The 21,637-nt window shown below is 41.2% G+C and overlaps 1 protein-coding gene across 1 annotated transcript in view; it reads left to right on the forward strand.

The window, feature by feature from the left end:
• Window positions 1-1,451: 1,451 nt before the first annotated feature.
• Window positions 1,452-21,637, forward strand: part of nbeaa (neurobeachin a) — a 146,774-nt gene continuing 126,588 nt past the window's right edge. Inside the window, exon 1 of the mRNA XM_034684399.1 lies at window positions 1,452-2,262. Coding sequence (XP_034540290.1) covers window positions 1,933-2,262 — 330 coding nt within the window. The 5' untranslated portion in view covers window positions 1,452-1,932. The remainder of the gene's footprint in view (window positions 2,263-21,637) is intronic.

Consider the following 21,637-nt stretch of genomic DNA (forward strand, 5'->3'; position numbering starts at 1 on the left):
TGCATACTCGGCAATTTGGATATACTCAGAACAGACTCAAAACAAATCACAACACCCCTTCTTGTGGCTCTAACTATTGCCAAGAAAACAATAATACTAAACTGGAAAAGCAGGAAAAAAATCAAAATCTCACAATGGTTGGGCCTCCTAACACAACACATATCAATGGAGCAACAATCAGCCCAACAGAACAATCAACTTGAAGAATTCAATAAAACATACTCTATAGTTCTCAAATCTGTCTTGTTGCCGGTGAAATAATGCCACAAAACAAATCAAAACAAATCAAATCAAGTCAAGACAAAAAACAAAAAAACAAACTATATAACATCAAACCCATTCTGCAACAATTTCCTAAAATACACCCAAACAGACCCCACCCTCTATGTATTTACCCTTTTTTTTTCTTTCTTTCTTTTTTGTGTTGTTTTGTTTTATTTTATTTTATTTTATTCTTTCTTGGTTTTGTTTTGTTTTGTGTCCCCCCTCTCTTCTCCTCTGTTTTCTCTCTCTTCACAACTGTATAAATGTGTTCTTCCATGTTTTGTAATGTTTGCACTTGTTAGTATGCCTGTATCGACTTCATGTTTACACACTAATTGGAATTTTTTTTTTTTTTAATTCTTTATTTTTGTTATTGGACAGCAGTTTGTTGTACAGAGCATTGACCCATAAGAGAGAGAATAATGTTCATTTCCTCTGTAGTCCTCCGTTTTTTATGATTATTAGAACTAAATACAACCTGGGAGAGATGATATGTATACACTTATTGTGAGCCAGAAACATTTCAGAGAGAGATAAGTGACAGAAAATCACACAGAAAAACAAAGAAACATGTAATTAGCTAAGACAAGACAGCATCACTGGGTCCTTGAATGGTATCATCCACAAAATCTGCCTGTAGGGGTTTTACATAGGTAGTCCACTTGGTCCAGAGCTTTATGAATATGTCCTTCTGAAGTCGTAAACAGAAGGTAATCTTTTCCATAACATAAATATAATTTACTATATTAATCCACTCCTGTACTGTGGGAGGTTCAGGAAGCAACCAGCGCCTCGTAATGGCTTGCATAGCACAACTCAAAATGGCGAACAGGTATTTATCAACAGGCCTCACCTAAATTGTAGGGGCATGTCAATATTAAATATATTTTTTAATATTCTGTTGAACTCTATCAAGAAGGGTCTTAACACTGGACATCCCCAGAATATACTAATTGGTGAATTATAAAATAATAATAATTTAAAAATTAAAAAAATTAAACTGCACTAATTTCCCATCAACTGTACCCATAATAAACCCACTTTTTTTTAACAAATCTGCTTTTTTTATATTAATCTCAACTCCTCTTCAGTAATCCTCATTTGCATTCCAGAGTCATTAAATATTAAAAACCTAGAGACAAGCTCAAAAACATAACAAACCATCCAGTTGTTGAGGTGGTGCTGTGCTCTGGATCAGTTTGAACCCATGCATGAATGGCTCCCATGTTTTTCTGCTTCAGCACCCTACCAGAAAAACCCATTACCAGTGCGCATGCGTGGCTAGAGCGCGCTGCCGCAGACAGGGGGCGTCAACATGGCGTTCTCTCCTCCACGACCGCACTGACTGCAACCTGCCAATGAGAGAGAGAGAGAGAGAGAGAGAAAGAGAGAGAGAGAGAGAAAGAGAGAGAGGGAGAGAGAGAGAGAGGGGCAAAAAGAGAGGAGAGAGAGAGAGAAGCGTAGGCTACCATTCTGTCAAGCCTCCATCCCTTTTCGCCAGCCTTATGAATCGCTACACATTTTCAGGAGGATAGGGCGAATTTAAAGGATTTCTGAAAACCTTCTTCCTGCGCAGTGGATGGTTTTTGTGCAAGAGAAGACGCAGCTTGTAGAGCAGGTGTGAGAGACAGAGGCGACCGCTCCTCTCCTCCCTGTTTCCGTGGGGAAATGTCGAGCGAGAAGCCGGTTTCAGCACCACCGGGCTCTGCTTCTTCGCTCACGGACACAGACTCCCATCCCCCGCAGGGCTCCTCCGTGCAGCAGCAGCAGCAGCCGCCGCCGACTCCGCAGCAGCAGCAGCAGGTCGCCGCAGGCTCTGGCTCCGGCGCTACCGGGGACAGGATGGTGTCTGCAGCCGGTTCTATGGTCCTCCCGGCCGGGGTGATCAACCCCGCTGTCCCGATACGGAATATCCAGATGAAATTCGCCGTGTTGGTGGGCCTGATCCAGGTCGGGGAGGTTAGCAACAGGGACATCGTGGAGACCGTCCTGAACCTGGTGAGTGGAAACTGCAAACACAGAAAGGCAGCCATAGAATCACACAGCCTTTAAAGCCTCTATGTTTTATTTACGATGCTTCACTCCCATGGTTGTGTGGCTTTTAGAGGATGATGTCATTTGTTTGCTCGCTGGATGCATGAAGGGGTTTTTCTGTTTTTTGCACACATGAGGCTGTATGTTGGGTAATAAATAGGCTGAGGCTGTATTATTGTAAACCCTACAGGAGCTGAATGAAGCATGTGACCCCAACCAAGGCATGGAGGCTTTAATCACCAGCCTTTTGTTGACGAAATGACCCGTTATGTGGTGCAACAAGGAGAAAACCAGTGCAGTATATCAGTATGAGGGAGGAAATACATGCAGGCTATATATTCTCCTGACCCCGATATGTACCCTGAAGTGATGCAGAAAGGCAGCTTGGTACAAACCGCGATAAGCCACAATGTTGCGCACAACAAACACTCCAACTCCATTTTTTCCCCCATTCCTCAAAAGGAGCGACATCCTGCAGGAATGCATGCATATGGAGCCCTGAGACAGAATGAGTCAAACACGGACAAAGGCCCACTAGCATTATGCTACCCATCGACATATGTGCGTGTATGAGAATGGCTCAAAATTATGCATAGGCCTATTGTTGGAGGAGGCAGGGCCCTGCATCCTGTGCGCAAAGCACTGATGTATAGATAGCAGTGGAACGGTTATCCTGGTGATTTATATTGCTGTGATTAATTTAATTATGGATCACATGTATGTTGCCCCCCCTCTCTCTCTCTTCCATCTTCACCCCTCATGCCGGAGCTTGTGTCGGTGATGCTGGGCCTACCCAACACATCCGAGGATTTAATCCAGCTGGGGAGGGAGGGGAGAGGAGAGGAGGGGGGGTTTGACATGACTGGTGTTTACCGTTACGAAACAGATGAGCAGAAATGTACAGCAGATGTAGGTTTTGGAGAAATATAAGGATCTGTGTGTGTGTGTGTGCTGGATGCTGCCAGCCTGTTTTCCCTCCTCCATGCATCAGGCGATGGCGTGTGCTGCATGAGATGTGCCATTAAAAGGGGAGCTCTGATGATCATTTTGAGGGAAGAAGTAGAATACTGCAGATAGATAACCTGATTTCAGTGAAATGCTTTCTGTATGTTGGCTCTCTTACATGCAGCCAGGGGTCTGTTTACTCCCTGGATGCTTGGAGCAGGACATCCAACAGCCGGACTAAACCATTTTCCTCCTAGTCAGACTAGTGAGCTATCCCGATTCAGGTCGCCTCTCATTTCCCAATCGATTATTGTTTCTACAGGGAAGAACAGGGGGTTGCATTTGCTGGCTCACTCCGACCTTGTCTCCTTCCCCTTTCCAACACCCCCCCCACCCTCCCACCCTCACCCCCTCTTTAGCTGCACAGGCTGATAACCATCCATCCTGCTCCACGGCCTCCCCCTCCTCCTCCTCCTCCTCCTTCACTCTGGAGGGGCTGAGGGGAACGATGCTGCCTGCATAGACCGGCCAGGCAGGGCAACGCCATGCATTTAAAAGCAGGTGGAGAAGAAGGAGGAGGAGGAGGAGAGGGGGGTTGAGGGAGGGTGGGGGAGGAGAAGAGAGAGAGTGGAGGAGGAGGAGGAGGATGAGGTGGTAGGATGCTGCAGTGGCTATGTGCTCTGAAATCACCAGCTGATGCAGCGGAAGAGGAAAGGACCCAGTGAAAGCTCATCAGAGCATCCAACTGAAATGTGTACTCTATATTTTACATAAACACCTGCTTTTAGACCCCTGCTCTTTATCTGGGAATGTTGCTTTAAAGCATTAACACACAAAGGCCCAACACCCAGACAAATTAAAGCAGTGTGTGTTAGCCATACTGAGCTTTACTGGCTAAATCCTGAATTGAACAATCAGTTCTGGTTGCGAGGCTGCCAATAGCTAAGCCTGTTAGGGAATTCTGCTGCCCAGCTCCTTAATTAAAAGAGTTGAAACAAAGAGGTGTGGAGGCAGGAACCTCAGCGGTCATGCTGCTGGTACAATGAGTCCACTGTGACCCAAAAGCTGATCCATTATTCCAGTCAATGTGGGAGACCACAGCGGCCACAGTTCTCCGTCCACCGTGGACGTATTGATCAGATCCCTCTGCGGCTCGGGAGAACAGATGGCTTGTCGGCTGAATCAGATATGCTCCTGGTTGTATACAGTGTGTGACGCTGGCCTTTGGCGAGTTATGAACTCTAGTGTCTCCAGAAAGAAAGAGAAGAGCAGGAAAGAGGGAATACAATAAAAAAAATCAACTTGGGGCAGAAACCCAGCTGTACTGATGCTGATAGTGTGACAAACAAAAACACAGCAGCAACAATTTTCCTTCTTTGTTGCTGCTCCACGCAGGAAGACTACCTCAGTGCACTCGCACACACACATGCATTTTGTACTCGTGCTGCTGGCTGCGAGGTGCACGGCTATTATCATCAACAAGGCATCACAGTTGTCAAGGCAACACTGCTCTTTGACTGCCTGCCTCCAGACGCTCGACCACCTGGTGTTGCTTTTCCACTTCCGGACTTCTGCCTTAGCACCGCTCTGTATCTCTCTCACGCTCGCTCTTTGTCCGTGGATCCCGCCATCTCCTACGAATGTGTTGATGTTTTTTGAGGCTTGTGTTTATTACAACTAGAAACATGGCATTGAAATGTAACTGAGTGGATACAACACTAGAGTATGGGGAATGGTAAATAAGCTTGGTTTATGGTGGGCTGGCATGAGTCATCAGACCTTTGTCAACAATTCCTTATTGCTTAAGATTGTACACGTCTGAGAGAGTGTATGAAAATAACTTTCCAAGAGACCTGCGCTCTGTTTTGTCTTCTGATGAGAGTTATAGTGAGCATGCTGGACTAAATACTTCAGAATGTTGAGATTTGCTTGCTGTGAAGGCCATAGTAAGAGATTTACATCATGTTCCTGAATCATTTAATGATTTGACAGGCAGTAATGGAAGAAGCTCCATTTCCCACTGTGTTCTCCTGAAGTTATATCTGTTTTTGCTCTTTATACGTCCTGTTCGTGTGGATGTATCTCAAGCTTTGGGACTGCCATAGATGTTTGAGTTTGAGATCATTCTGAATAGCCATGAGATCATAAATGAAAGAACAGACTCTTTGCACACAGTCTGGGCCCATTGAGGTTGAGTGTCACTGTTAAAGGTCTGTCGAATGGGATACTTAGGGGTAGTTATTTCATATGGTCAAACATTTATTATCAGTACATTTTCAGACCTATAAAGATAGACAGTTAATATGTTAACAGTTTACTATTTCAATCTTGGAAAGGAGTGGATGTTGCATGCAAAGTAGATTCCCTTCATGGTGAGGAAAGACCTCTCTGAAGTCTAGCTAACCCTGGTAATTTACTTTGCAACAATCTGCTACTGAGAGATCCACTCACCAGCTCTGCTGCTGTTGCCTGGTTTGCAGGACTAGACTCCAATTCAATTCAATTAAAAACCTTTATTTGGGGCGTGGACTAAGCCTAATGGTTAAGTTGCAAGCCCATGAAGCGTTTGGCCCGGGTTCGAATCCAGCCTGTGGCCTCTTTCCCGCCTGTCAGCCCCCCCACCTTCTCCCTGTTTCCTGCACTATCCACTGTCCTCTCTCTATAATAAAGGTATAAAAGCCCCAAAAATATAACTTAAAAAAAACCCCTTTATTTATTCCTGAAAAAACATTGAGGTTTCCCTCATTTCCAATGTCGTCGAGATCACAGGCACATTAGAAACAACGAACAATCACACAATCATTTACAAAACAATAGATTAAATAAAACAGATGTAATTTGAGACTCAGTTGTCAGAGATCAAAGTCTTAAATTCTGCAAAAGAGGGAATGGATATCAACTAGGCCTGGGTGATAATGCAATAACAATAATTATTGTGGTATAATTTTACTCAATATAAATATAACAAATGTTTGAAAAAAAAATCAACATAAATAAACCTGTAATAACACCCCCAACCACTGGAAGGAGGGGGCGCTAATGAGCTTTAAACGCTAGCTGCCAACCAACATTAGACAGAAGAAGATGACATTGAACAGCCAATCATATCGCATGCTGAGAGGTAGGCGGGGCTTAAAGACGTTCGGAGCTGAATGTAAACACAGCTGAAACGAGCGACAGCGGCATGGGAGAAAACTCCAAACCTACCAGCTCAAAGCAGAGACGTTAGTCTGACACTCTGCTGACTCTGCCTTAACATTTAAATGAAATAATGATTTGATTATTATCGTGATAATTATCGATATCGACTGATATGAAATATCTTATCGTGATAACATAATTTCAATATCGCCCAGCTCTAATATCAACTTTAAAGTCTGTCATGATTTAGGGACATCAATGGACTGATCAACCGAGCTCAGTGTAAACTCAAGGGGCTTTCAGAACGAGCCAATCAGAAGAGCGAGTCATGTTGGATCCATAATTCCATTTCAACAAGTTGAAGAATGAGTCAGTAACTCTTCTAGGTAGCTCAATATTTCCAGACTCTCAAGACCAGCCTGAGATGGAAAGTAACATTTTGCCTCAAGTTTATAAATTTGTAGAATGCTAACAGAAACAAATGTTTTTGCCACAGTGTCAACAGGCTGTGATAAAACATGCTGAAACTCCTTTTCATGGATTGATTTGATCAGACCTGTGGGATCAGGTTATCCCTGGTGTTGCTTTTCTATTTCTGGGGTTCTGACCAATCAGAATGAAGTATTTAACACAGCCATAAGTAAGTCAGCTGCTTTAAAAGCTTAAAAGGAATTTACTCATGAAGGAAGACTTTATCTATATTTTTTATACGTTTTCATATTTATAGTTTACATACATTATTAAGGGGTTTGAGATGCTTGAAGACCATGCACTCTGAAAGGGTCTGCTTTATGTTGATGTACACATTTACTGATGTTTTATTCCTTTAGAGTCTTTTCCTCTCTCTCCTTTATCTCTCATTTCAGTGTTTTTGTACATTGAGAACCTCCCATTTCTTCTATTAAATGGGTTAGCCTCTCTCCACCCCAGGCTGTGGTTATCTGATTTGACATGTTGTGATGTTGGATTTTATGGAAAAAGAGGTGAGGAGGAGTTTTTGTCGACAGAAGGAAGAGGTTTGACATATGATCTATCCATCTGAAGCGTAGTGTCATATCTATTCTTTATTTGAAGAATCCAGAGGTATATTTCAAATACAGACAGTGCTGTCACTCCTGCCTCAGTACAGCAGCAGATGTGCTTATTTTTGGACCGCTCTATCTTGTTGTAATGCTGCTTTTTTGGGATCAAAAAACAGCGCGTTTGTCTGGCATAGAAAATGCTTCGTGACACACTCGTCTTTTGCTTTTCATTTTCACCTTTACCTTCCTTCTTGGTGGGAAGCAATATCTTCTGGCAGTGTCAATCCCCACCTGAGCCTCCTTAGTCCTCCCGCTGAGTCTCTGTTTGCAAAATCCTCATTATTCTTGTCCACACTCCACAAGGTCACCTGATACTGAGCTCACAGCCAGCAGAGTCAGAGTTAGCACAACACACCAAGTCTTACATGAACAGAAGGCTCTCAAAATGCACATGAATACTCTCAGATGTTCATATTTTTACATTACCACTAAAATGTAAACAGCATGAGATGTACAGTACAACTTAAAGATTAATGTCTTTGCTGAAGGAAGAAAAAGAGGCATTTAAAAAGATCTCATTTCTATGTTTTGTCATGATTTCAATACTACTTGACCCAACGTGTGCCTGGAGTGTATTGACATTACCTCCTGCTACTCTGGCTTTAAAGGACTAGGTCACACAGTTTAGGAGCACATAATATGGCATGCTGTTTTGCCCTGTGGTGTTTCCAAAATGCCAGTTAAAAAATTCACTTTAATTGAACTGTTCTTGGAGTTCGCCCTGTGGCTGCACACTCGGGGCAGAGGCTAACTATTGGCCTGCAGCTCTGTAATCTGCTTGCAGGGCCATGCTGACAAATAACAATGCGTCATTGTGGCCTTGCACAGCCTGGTCATGGCTCCACTAACAAACATCACACCAATAGACTTACATTTCCCATAAAAAATAAAGTGCAGTCCGAATAATGAACCCTGTGACATTACAGGTAGTTGGAAACTAAGTATAGTGTTTCTTTACCTAGCACCTTGTCTTTGGATTGTACTGTAAAGCACATAATTAAAGGTTCTGCTCTGTTACTGGCTTTGTATTACTGTCATTGACTAATAAGAACATGGTCAAGTCAACAGGCTGTACATTATGTGCTAAAATACCAACTCCAGTAACAGAAAGTAGGGCACCCTCTCCAATAATTCTGCTGTTATGCAAAGAGGACTGTGGCTCATGTCTTCATCATGCACCTATCTTCATGTTCTTTGATTCATGTGTCTCTGTTAGTGTTGAGCTGTCAGGTGCATTCATCATGTTTTGATTTTGCCTGATCATTGTTGCTTTTTTCTGCTGATTTGACAGGAAGTATGATTTAGTAATAGACCAGTTATTGCTGCTGTTGTCCAAGGATTGTTATGTGGATTGGAACCTCGACAGGGTGAGCAGGACTTGTCTCAAATCTGTTTCTTAAACCTGCTCACAGTTGATTTTGGAATGATTTTATTGATTTAAAAATGATAATATTTCCTCTGTTTGAAATAGTTTGTCACAGTTTGTGCTGCATTCATAGAAAACGTTAGCTTTGTCAGTTTAACACTCTCTATTTAACTAAACTGTTTAGTTGATGTTGAAATAAAACAAAGTAAACAGGGTTGCATTAATCACATTTTCTTAGGGGTGTAACGATTCTTTTAAACAACGATTCGTTTCGATCTGAAACGATTCAGTGATTTGAAATTGATTCAGTAACTTTTCTGCCAAAAATTCAACCAGTGTGTCTGTGGCTTGATAATTTCTCGCTTGCCAGCTTCTCCTCTGCTGTCCGCCATGCTATGTTTTTTTGTCTGCTGGAGCGTGGCGATGACGTCACAGACAGGCAGCCTGAATTGAGTAACGTTTAACGTCTTTTTCATAAAAGTGCAAAAAAAAAACCACATCCATGTAAAGTCTGCCGTGCTTAAATCCAGTGTGTTATTTCCTAGTATTGATACAATTGATTTAATACCTTTTGAAACGATGTTAGATCGGTATATGTCGTCCGGAAGGCCAACTTGCCGAGCACAGATCAATGTAGTCGGTTTGTAGGAATATAAATCGATACATCGATGTAGTAGATGAATCGTTAAACCCCTATATTTTCTTCCTCTACGTCCTTAAACACCATCCATATCCCATACTGTGTCAACCTCATTGACCATGGCAATTTTGTACATTTTTCTGTCCTCTGTTTACAGTTTCTTTAAACTTTCCTGCCTTTTCATGGCTGCACTAATAACAAAACAACATCAAATCGACCTGGCTTCTTTCTAGGCATGACAACACTGAAAAAGTCAAATCTGAGCATGTTTATTTGTCTTTTTAACTCATGACAAATCATGATAATCATTTTATTTCAAGATATTCCATCCAACCAAATTCACCCCCAGTATAGTGTGTGCCAATCGAGAAATAAGCTATCCAGACTACACTTGTCTTTTTGTACCAGGCTGTAAACATCTTTATTTCTGCTGTAAAGATCAGCTTTTTTGAATCGGTGTGTATGGGGTTTCTGGTACTTCCAGAGCCAGCCTCAAGCGGATCCTTGTTGACCTGCAGTTTTTAGTACTTCCACATTGGACTCATCTTTTTAGACTGGAGGTTGCCGCTTGGGAGCGACCCCAAATATGGCTGTCACAGGGTTTGGCGTGTGCCACACACTTATAACAACAGATAAAACAAAAAGAAAAGGTAAGAAAACAACGCAATAAGAGTCACAAATGATAACTCCTGTCGTCTCAATCAGTTGAGACGGGGTTATTATCTGAATCCTAATGTTGTCTTAAAATGTGTTGTTCTGTCCAACCTTTATGCTGAAATACAAAGACAATTTGTTCACTGTCATGTCAATTAAACAACAACAACATACTAATATTTGAAAGTCTACTTTTATTACTTTTTAACCAACAGCTTATAATATTTTGATAATTTGGGCGACAGTCACGCACAAAAACATCCCATCTTTTTCTTTTTCATCACTAATGAATGAGTCCACTTTCCATTCAAGCTCTTGTTGTATTTAAGCTGAACACTATATACATTTTTGTGCAGCAGAATTTCAACTGTATCCTGTCTTCATGAGGGGAACATTAGCATGAACTTTGGCCTCAGGCTACTGCTGTAGTAGAGAGAAGAGAAGTGTCTGTAAAAGCCTTAAATATAACAGAAATGTCTCAGAGAGAGGATGTACACTGTGTTTGTCCTCAGCAAGTGTTTTGCTGGCCTCCAAGCGAGCTGATGCTGGGGGTTATTTTTGGGAAAGATTAGCCGCCATAATGCTGCAATGAGTCGGTTTGTGCCTTCAGGCTACAGCCAGTTAGCTAACAGTGACAACTGTGTTGAAAAAACAGCCCAAATGTTTTTTTATGGGGTAACCTGCCCATGAACTTCACGGACACACACACAGTCAAAGCCTGTTTCCACTTCCCTGTGACACACACGCGCTGGTGCACTAACACACACCAGTGTTGTTGAAGAGGTGGAGGACAGAGGGTGTGGCTTCCACTGCAAGGTCAGGAATGACTTTGCGATCTATCACACAGCTGGGTGGAGAAAGTGAAGAGAGAGATGGAGGAGGATGATGATGAGCGCAGGATGCTCATTTTTAAAGGAGGAAGAGGCAGAAAGCAGTAAACTGGAGGGAGAGAAATAATGAGAGGGATTCGGGGGGACAAATTGAAAAGTGTGATTGTTGTTCAGGTTCAGGTGCTCCTTCTCTTCTCGAATGTAACCCAGGTTCAGGTCTACAGTGTCCTGTGGGGGTCTGATGAGTTTCTGGGCCCCCCTGTAGAGCCTCATCACGCTGCCTGTATCACTGTTCTCACTCTGCTCCTCGGGATGGAGGAGGAGGGGAGAGAGGATGAGGAGGAGGACCATCCAGAGACCTGAGTGACCAAACGATTGCACACTTTTGCCTGTTAGAGAAAGCGTGACATTTGAGTTTTAATTGGCCATTTTTCATCATCAGTCTCTGTCACAAAGTGGGAAAAGCCTCTGCTAGCTTGTTAGAGGGGTTGGCGTCCCTGAATTTGAACGAGGGCTTCAGAGGGAGCTTCCATGCTCCGAGGCATGCCGGACAAATTTTGAAACATTTAAATAGTGAGAAAGAAAAATAGCTAATTCAAAATCCAAATCTCAAGTTGTCTCTTTAACCAAAAGCAGAATCCTCTCACTAACAGGCATCTCCATAATTATCCTCTTCAGGGCTGAATGGATCTTTTCCAACAAGGTTCTCTCGTGTGTTTTTTTCTCCTTTCTGGCTTAAATTAGAACAAGATTTTGTCTTGTAGGAGGTGTTAAGCTTCCAGGCTAAAACCACTCACCTCTCCATGTCTTACAGCGCTTCATTTCACCACCCTTTCTCCAAATTCCTCCTCATCCTCGCTTGGCCACGATTCGAAACGCTGGCGGTATAAGCCGTGTCAGATTTTGCGTGAGGGCACCCCGTTTGGATTTGGAAGAACGCAGAATAAATATTCCTCATCCTTCGCTTAACGACACCTTCCCTGTGGTTGCCTTTATCTCTCCCTTCGTGATCTCCCCTGAGAACATCCATCTCCCTAACCCCTTAGGTGTAACCTTGCCCCTCCCTGACATCGCGGTTGGGTGAAGCTGGCGGATAAATGTGGATGAGCCCCATTGTGTGGAGGTAATGGAGCTGTCTGCGGTGCCATTCCCTCTCCAGTGTTCATCTTTTACACAATTCTGCTTGAGAAATCCTGGAGAGGGACTATTTTTTCTCATCCAGGTTTCTTTTCACCTCCTGCTCTGTACTTTCAGAAGCGTGGTCGAGCTGAAGAGAAAGATGTTAAAAAGAGATTTTACTATTTCAAGTATTTCTGTTATTTTTCTGCAGAAGTGAATCACAGGACTGAGCTTCACATGAGCTAACATCTTCCTTTTAAAGCTCAAAAGTCTCATTTTAATACGCTGGATTATATCTTGGATGACTTTGACTTGCATTTCAGGGTCTTTACTTCAAATCCTGTTACGATCTAGTTTGCATTGATGCAGACGAAGTCATCAGACGTCAGAAATCTTTCATAAATAAATTGCATTGATCTCCCACAAGAGTAGATGAATTAAACATGAATTCAACATGCAGAGCGCGTGCTTGTTGTCAACCGCTGAGTGTTAAATTAAGACACTGTCACACTCCCACTATAGCCTCTATAGGTCCTTTATTCGAGACATGCTTTTATTTTTCTTGTAGTTATTTGTTAGGTTTTATAAAGTAACTCAAAACTTTTGTGTATCTTCAGGTCAGGTCAGGTTACTTTATTTGTACCCGTAGGTAAACTTGTTTTGCAGCCAGTGAGATGTTAAGTCGATACAAAATTACAAGATAGACTTCAGACAGAACAATCTACTTAATGTGCAAAACATACAAAAAATATCCTAAAAACGAATCTAACACTAAAAATGGTAAAATGAATAGACATGATAAAATGATAAAAGTGCTAAAGGTTCCATTTAAAAAGCATATCAGAAAACAGTCAACCAATAAAAACAATGGAATCACATGAATAAATAAGACAATCTGGGCTCAAGTCATAAGATTGGAGGCTGACTGTGTGGGAAAATAAAAGCTATTGCTTGTTCAGCTCAGTAATAGCAGCAGGAACAAAGCTTTTCTTGTGACACTGTGTCCTGCACCTTGGGACTAAGGTGGTTTGTTGAGTGTACTGGTACTGACTAATTTCTGCTCATAAGATCTCATTAGACCAAATATGAGTCACACTGAGTCCAGATAACACTTTGATTAAAGATATTACGAGCCAAAAATGAATTCTGAATTGTTTTTAATGAGTAGAAATATCTGCCAGTGCAGTAAGCATTATCAGAACAATGTCATAGGTCAAGATGCTTAAGTTCATGTTACTGAAAAAGCAGATATTACCAACAATTCAGGCCTTTTTTATAATAATATTATAAAATAAGATGTTCATCTGTACTTGTCCAGTGGATGTGGCTTATGTAAAGTCTAATGAGTTATTCTTGACCGGAAATAAGACGACTATTTAGCTAATATTTAAGTTTTAGCAGTCAAAGAGGCATCTTCATTTTCTTACCTTTGTTAGAGGCAGCAGTGGCTCAATCTGTAGGGACTTGGGTTGGGGATTTGAGTGGGTCCAAGTCCAAGTTTGGGTCAAAGTATGGACATAAGGCTGATAGCTGGAGATGTGTTAGTTTACTTTTTGGACACTTCTGAGGTGTCACTGAGTGAGGCGTCGAACCCTCCACTGCTCAGGGTTCCTGACTGTGTGTAGCCTCCTCTCTCTGATATCTCTCCCTTAGTGACCCTGTTGGTGCATGTATGTATTGCCTATGTGTTAAAATTGATTTTCCTCTTTTAAATTATTTATTCTTCCCTCCATATAAAGAAAAAACATTTACTTATTACACAATGGAAGTACAAACTCTGCAATCCTTGAACCAAAAAGCCTTTGATATTGACTCTAGAATAGATTATTCTATAAAATTAGTCTCTCAAATTTGTGTTTTGTAGAAAAGGAATGAAAGGTGTTATAATGGATATTTAAGAAAAATACTTGTAGTATTTTGTTTCTCCTAGATCTGTTTATTTGAATTTTTTTCCACATTATATACAGATAATTAATTTAACAATTAAGGCAAGTGATGTTTTTCTTGTAAAAGAAGGGTGAAGAAACCTGTTAATAAAATAATAATTATCCAAGTTTAAAACAGAAAATAAATAGCTAGAAAGAAGAAAAAAAAACTTGTATTATTAACTTTTATTTTATTTTAATTAATTTATTTATAGGGACAGTGCATGCTAATGAAAATATCAGCATAGCATCCATGTAAATATGCCAGAGTTAGCCATAAGGCTAATTTTCATCCGTAGCCCCCGGCAGTTCATAACAAACAATAAAGATAAATAACAACAGATGGAAACGATCCATCCTGATAGCATGACAATGAAAACACAATAAATCACAAGCACATACGATATAAAAGTAGTACAATCAAGTGCATTAGAGTGTCATTCAGTATAATGGAGTGATATATCTGGAGTTGGACCAAACAAAAAGGCTGCCTGATCCAACATATCAGTATATCACAAGTGCCTTCCTCCATTATTGATCTCCTTTGCCCGGGTAATGATCACATTCTGCTTTAGTGTGTTTCTTAAAGTGACGTTAATCTTGTGTTATGGAACGACTCTCTCCTTCCTCCTCGTTTCTTTGCCATTGTGTCTGTCTGCCCGCTTCTTGCCATTGTGTCTGGCTCTTTTGTGTTTTTTCTTTGTAAAATATTGGAGTCGTCTGTAGGGTGGGGTTGGGTGTAGGGCGTTGTCATTTCTGTGGATTCATCATATAGCACACTTGGATCAAAAGACGTAGAAGAAGAAACATGGTTTTATTGCCCTGTTTGTGTGGGTGTGTGTGTGTGGGTGTTTGGGAGTCTGGCACCCCTGCAACACACTAATCTTTACATTATAACAAGCTGCTTTGTTAGAATTACCTGATGTTTGTGCTGCTGCTGTGTGTGTGTGTGTGAGTGTGTGTGTGTGTGCTCTCTACATCCCAGAGAGATGATAAACGAGTGTTCCTGCAAACCTTTGCTTTAGTCTCCTACACCTTCATCTGCACATTTTCTCTGCACACACACATGCAGCAGATAAAAAAAAAAATACACACACTGCTCCTTTCCTTCTTGTAGCCCACATCACTGCCTGGCAGGGGTGATTTTATATTCATGCTGGCCTACTTCGCTTCTTCTCCCTCGGCTCCTCACTCGCACACACACACACACACACACACACACAAACACATCTGCTTTACTGTGAAGTATCGCTGTATAGCTATTCATCATGCTGAATACTGCAGTGGCCTAAGGTTGATTATTAACAGACTGCGTGTGTTTGTGTTCGTCTAAGTGTAATTTTAGTTTTCAAGAACTACTCCTAATTTGATTTCATACCTTAAACATCCAGCATCTGCCCGCACACGCCCTGAAGCGTGAATAAACAGACTGAGTAACTAGTCATTTAACACCACATCACACTGGTTGGTCAAAAACAAAAACCCCACTCCACTCTCTCATTACTTCCATTTGTATTCTGCGCTGAGTGAGGAGTTTATCAGGACCGCACGTTCCCTCCATGAAACAGACTTTAACGTGTGAATACAGATGAGCGCTACAATCCGTCTAATGTCATCTAATAAATCCAATTCAGTAATGACAGCGAGCTGCAGATGAAGGGGAGGCTTAAAGAGTGTTTCAGTCAGAGATTTCATAAGACGGCACAGCTTGATAGCAGGAAGGCCTCGGTAATATTTAGCACACTCCAAAGAGAACTAGTTAAACAGACCAGACAGAGGGACACTATGCTCCTTTTATTGTGTTCCCTCCTTTTTTTTTTATGTGGATGTGATACTGCCTGGCTAGCATACAATAAAGGAAGGTGTGTGTGTGCTCTGGGCCATGTCAGCGAGGGAAATAAGAAGAACAGAATCCTAATCTGCAGCTCTGCGGCTTTATTCAGTAATAACATTGTGTGAGGGCCGACTTCAACGTCTCAACCAGCTGTGTTCAACGCGTTATATCTCAAACTTTAAGGAAAAATCTCTCCAGGATGAGTTTAGAGAGAGGTGCTCCAAATCCATCAAAACCAATATTGATAGCATGCAGAGCTAGCCCAGTGGCAATATGTACAGCACATGATTCTGTTATTGAGGGTAGAGGTCTGTCCTGTTGTAACATCAATAAGATTCCACATCCCTGTTTGTATTTTCCAGAGGCTTTCTCAGCTATAAGCTAACCATGCTTTGAGCTAAATGTCAACATCAATCTGTGTAAGATTTCATGGCTACCCATCAATACTTACAGTGAGACAGTCACGTAGGCCAAAGCTGCTGTGGACTGATCAACAATCTGCCAGACCATCAACAAAAAATGTCTTTAACAGACAAATATTGAAGCAGTCATGCAATTAGAAAGTCAATCAATCAATCTTTATTTGTATAGCGCCAAATCACAACAAACATTACCTCAAGATGCTTTTACAAACACAGCAGGTCTACACCGTACTCTGTTATGATATTAACAAAGACCCAACACCAAGACAGGATAAGATCCAGTCCCATCCTACAGACAGGACTCAGTCTGATCTCATCTTAATCCACCATGAGCACTTTGAAGCTTTTAGCAAGTTGCAGCAGCAAGGACAAACTTCCTTTAACAGATAGAAACCTTGAGCAGGACCAGACTCATGTTAGACACCAGTGGCGGTTCTGGAGAGGGGCCAACAGGGGCCAGTGCCCCTGTAAAGCTGAATCTGGACCCCCCCTGTGGTCCCCCTTCCACACCAAACAAATATTATACAATAAAAAAAGCTTTGGTATTGCGCTGATGTTACAGGTGGAACACATACGTGTTGCACTTGGTTCCAGTCCCTGGTTAAACAGCCAAACAGCTGCTGTCAGTCTTCATTTTGATATAATACACAGTACTATATATGTCTTGTATAAAGGGATGCACTGATGTTTTGCCAGTTTGTTCTCAGCTTGTCCTCCCCCTTCTCAGTCTCTTTTGTCAGGGTTGAATGTGTCCCTCTGACAACACCCTTGGCCCTAGCCTGGCCCCTCCAGTAAAATTGGTCTAGAACCGCCACTGTTATCCAATTAGCCAATCTGCTGAGAGTGAGTTGGGGTTGGAAAGAGGGATAGAGGAGATGAAGAGAGAGAGATGATAGTGGTGAGATGGATAGTAGTAAACGCTGGTGTCTGGCACGTCCACAGCAGCAGGCTGTCTATGGCAGCGACTCATGTATGACGTGTTTAACCCTCCTACCCCCAGATGAACTAGTGTTTCAATAAGGGCTATAATAAACTGATGTTGCGATATTTAATTCCTGCAATGTTTTTCAGTATGAAAAACTTTTATTTTTATGCATGCAGGATATGAAAAAATATGTGATGTGCCATTACATCGCTCATTATTACAATAACCTTATGAATCGTTGCTTTTAAACTAGTATGAAAGAGTGCTTGCTAGCTACAATTCACGGTTTCTATCTGCTACACATACACACTCATCTCCTGAATCCAAAATAAACCCACATATTTTATTTTTCACAACTATTCTTTTTTTTTTATATATATTTTTATTGATTTTACATGGACATACATTCATAAAAATCGAGGATAAGATGTTAAATATAGACACAAATATAATATAGTCAAAATTAGCCTAGAAAGGAACATCAAGGGTGCTGGTGGAACGTACCAGGCACCACTAAACCAACAACAGAAACCTTAAAATGTTAGAAAAAAATAACAAAAGCAAACAAAACAAAAACACACATACACACACACACACACACACACACGGGGGGGGGGGGGGGGGGGGGGGGGGTTAAGTGTTGCCAGTCAAAGTATTTTAACAGTGTACCAAATCTGCTGGATGTTAGTCAGTCCAACTGCAGCCCATCAAGATCCTTGACAAAGTTCATAAAACCATCCCAAGTGCTATGGAAGTTCTGGAGGGCGCCATTTACACTGTATCGGATCTTTTCCAACTGAAGACTAGACATTATATTACGGACAAGATGAGTGTGGGTGGGTGGAGCAGCGTTCTTCCAGTTCAGCAATATCAACCGTCGTGCCAATAGGGAAGAGAACGCAAGAGCTTTTCTCTGTTTGGTAGTTGTGGTTATGTTTGCTGGGGGTACACCAAAGATAGCAGTGAGGGGGCAGAGGGGAATATTTTTCTTAAATATTTTAGAGAACAAATTGAAGAAGGAGGACCAAAATTGATCTAGTTCTGAGCATCCCCAAAACATGTGGTAAAGGGTTGCAGGCACTATTTTGCATCGATAGCAGTGAGGGTCTATGTTAGGGATTTTCACAACTATTCTCACGCAAACTTTACTGAGGTGTAGCTGATAGCTAAGCTAAGAAGAACGTCATCTTACATGGCATGGCTATTATACCCCAGCCTCTCTCCATCAGGTAAATCTACACATGCTGGGTGTACTTAATATTTCTTTGACTTATTGCTGTAAATTCAGAATTTGCAGTGTGTGTATTGTAAATGATCTGCATGCCATAACGATAAATCAGATATTTATTGTGCAGCTCTGTTTTAAATCTATCATCAGCTATTTGAGTCTTGTACTAAATCACAACAACATAAAATGCAACAAGCACATACTTAAGCCTCAACACAAGTCCTATAAAACAGAGTGAAATATCGCCTTGCATACAACATTGCAGTGCATGGCATCATACATATTGTATCACAGGATGCATGACATTATACACCCCTGTTCTATTATGTTCAACAATAACAGGTTTGTTGTTACATTGAGGTTACAATGAATGCTTTATAGTTTTAAAATCTTCATAATGAGGAGGAGGATTTTTAAAGTAAAGGGAGCAGTATTATTAACTCATAATGCGCTGAATGAAGCCATGCCTGGAAGCTTCCTGCTCTGCATCCAGTCTGCTGCTGTACGGTAATACCTCGCCAGGTTCAGCCTCCCCCCTCTTGTGAGCACTTTCACACTCAGGAATGCTGTTAGATGGAGGTGGAGGAAGAGGTTTAGCAGCCAATACCTGGCAGTGATGACTCACTGTAGGACACTTCTGCCTCCCCTCAACTCCCCCTCCCTTCCTCCCTTCCTCCCTTCCTTCCTTCCTTCCTTCCCCCTTCATCCCTCACCCTGCCACCATGATACATCCAGGCTCTGGTTCCAAGAAAACCATTAATGGGAATACATCATTTGAATGCAGAGAGGCACAGGCTCATAATCAGGCTAATGTATGGATCCAGAAAGCTCTGCTCAGAGGATCAGTGTTGGTTTATGTTATGTAAGGGGGCTCAAAGTGAAAGCTTAGTTTATTGCCATTGTTACACAATGAAATAAAGAGTGTTATGTTGATTTGTCGTCACTGTTGGGGACCATGCACAGTTGTTTCCTCTGGTGATCTAAGACTTTACCATCCCTCTGCAGACGTATATATATCTTTCATCTTTCATCCAAGTTTTATTGTTGTTTCCAAATGCCGTGTCCTCCTTCAGAGAGAGCATTAGCTCTCAAGGCCGTGAGAGCGTGTTGACGATGGACTGTGATATTTGAGAATGGATTTGTGTTGATTTGACCTTTTGATAGGATTTTTTTTTTTTCGTGGGTTAGTTTGACATTTGACACGGTCATATAGGAAGCCTGAGGAAGTCTCTTTGTAACTTTCAGCACCTGAACTGTGTTTATGTTTGTAACAATCATTAGAGTTGTGAACCATTAGAGCGAGGGAGTAGAGCGTTCAGTCTAACCCAGTGAGGGTGAGCTCTAGCTAAACATGCTTCTCAACGTGGCTCTGTCTTTCCTTTCCACTTCCTAACATCTCGCTACAGAATCTTCTCTTTGCTTTCTATCTCTCTGCTCAAGGAAACAGGGAAGGTAAAGCATGCAGCCTTGCCCATGCTTCTTACTTCTCTCTCTGTTTTTCCTCTTCAATTACTGTTTTGGAATATGGATGCAGTGTAGAGGTCAACATACTATCATTGTGACTGATTATCAGGCAGATATTTGGCCTTTGGTTGATCATCTGTATCAGCACCTTATTTCACCGATCACTGATATAATTTATTAATTAAAAAGTGTGCTACTGTGGCTCTGCTGCAGATATGTCTTTCTAAATTTTGACAGAAATATTTTAATTTTTAAGATAAGATAAAATAATACTTTATTCATCCTGGGGGGAAATTTGATTGCTGCAGCAACACAGACATAGTAGCAAGAATAGTACAAGAATAATAGATCACAAGCAGAGAGAACATTTAAATAAAGTTAAAAAAAAAAGATAAATAAAATAAGAATACAATAAATGGTATATACAAATGTTACACATTGTGTAAATTAATTTACTGTAATTACAGACAGCAAAGACATTTTATGCAGATGTGACAGGTTGAAATGGTGTGATTATGGTGTGGTAATGACAGATTGTATGCAATATAAATAAATCAATATATATATATATATATTGGTATGTAGATATATATGTATGCAGAGATAGAGAATAGAGTAAAGTACTTAATAATAGTAACACAATCAGTTGTAATTAATAATAATATAAAATATTTAATATAACATAATATAATAATAAATAATAACAATATACTAATAATACACTATGATAATAATTAATAATACTATGATTATAAATTATAATATACTATAACTATGTAATATAATATTATTATTATATTATTGTAACCTTTATTTAACCAGGAAATGCTCATGGAGATTAAAAATCTCTTTTCCAAGAGAGTCCTGGCCAAGATAGGCAGCAGCACAGTTACAGAGTTACAATTTTACAATAGACATAAATACAAATAGCAGACGCATACAACAGCTACACAACAGGTACCTCCAGAAAAACAGCATGTCACATTTAAACAAAACATCCACAGATAGATGCTTCAGCCTCCATGTCTTATAAGGACCACTTAAAAGCATTGAAAGATATCATCTCAGACAGTTTTAGATTCTTTTGTAAAGCATTCCAGGTCGAGAGAGCAGCAAACCTGAAGGCCTTTTTCCCAAGTTCAGTCCTGACCCTCGGAGCAGATAATATGTATTTTTATTGTAAATGCTTATGAGTTCCAAATTATCTATACTAGTAATTCTCATTGGTATTGGCCCTAGAAAAACAATATTAGAAAGAAAGAAAGGTACTTTATTAATCCCCAGGGGGGAAATTCAATTTTTTCACTCGTGCTATTTTTGGACATGCTACACATACAGTTTTTTTTGATATACATACAATCATGCACACACATGCAGTGAACATGCTTAGGGAGAGATGTCAGAGTGAGGATACTGCCATCAACCAGCGCACCCAGAGCAGTTGGGGGGTTCGGTGCCTTGCTCAAGGGCACATCGGCAGTGCCCAGGCAAGTGAACCAGCACCTCTCCGGCCACCAGTCCACTTGCCAAACTTCGTCCATACTGGGACTCGAACCGGCGACCCTTCAGTTCCCAAGCCAAGTCTCTATGGACTGATCTACTGCCGCCCCCGTCAACCCCTAGTCAACCCCTTGTGTGGCAGGAAGTGAGAACTAGCATGTAGAGGGATGTTTCTGAGACACATGAGCTAACTATCCAGCCTCCCTGAGGTGTCCTGGGCCTGACTTAGCAAAACAAAGATGGAGGAAGGTGCCCACGAGATAA

The sequence above is a fragment of the Notolabrus celidotus genome, chromosome 5, assembly GCF_009762535.1.
Source record: "Notolabrus celidotus isolate fNotCel1 chromosome 5, fNotCel1.pri, whole genome shotgun sequence".
Taxonomy (NCBI): Eukaryota; Metazoa; Chordata; class Actinopteri; order Labriformes; family Labridae; genus Notolabrus; species Notolabrus celidotus.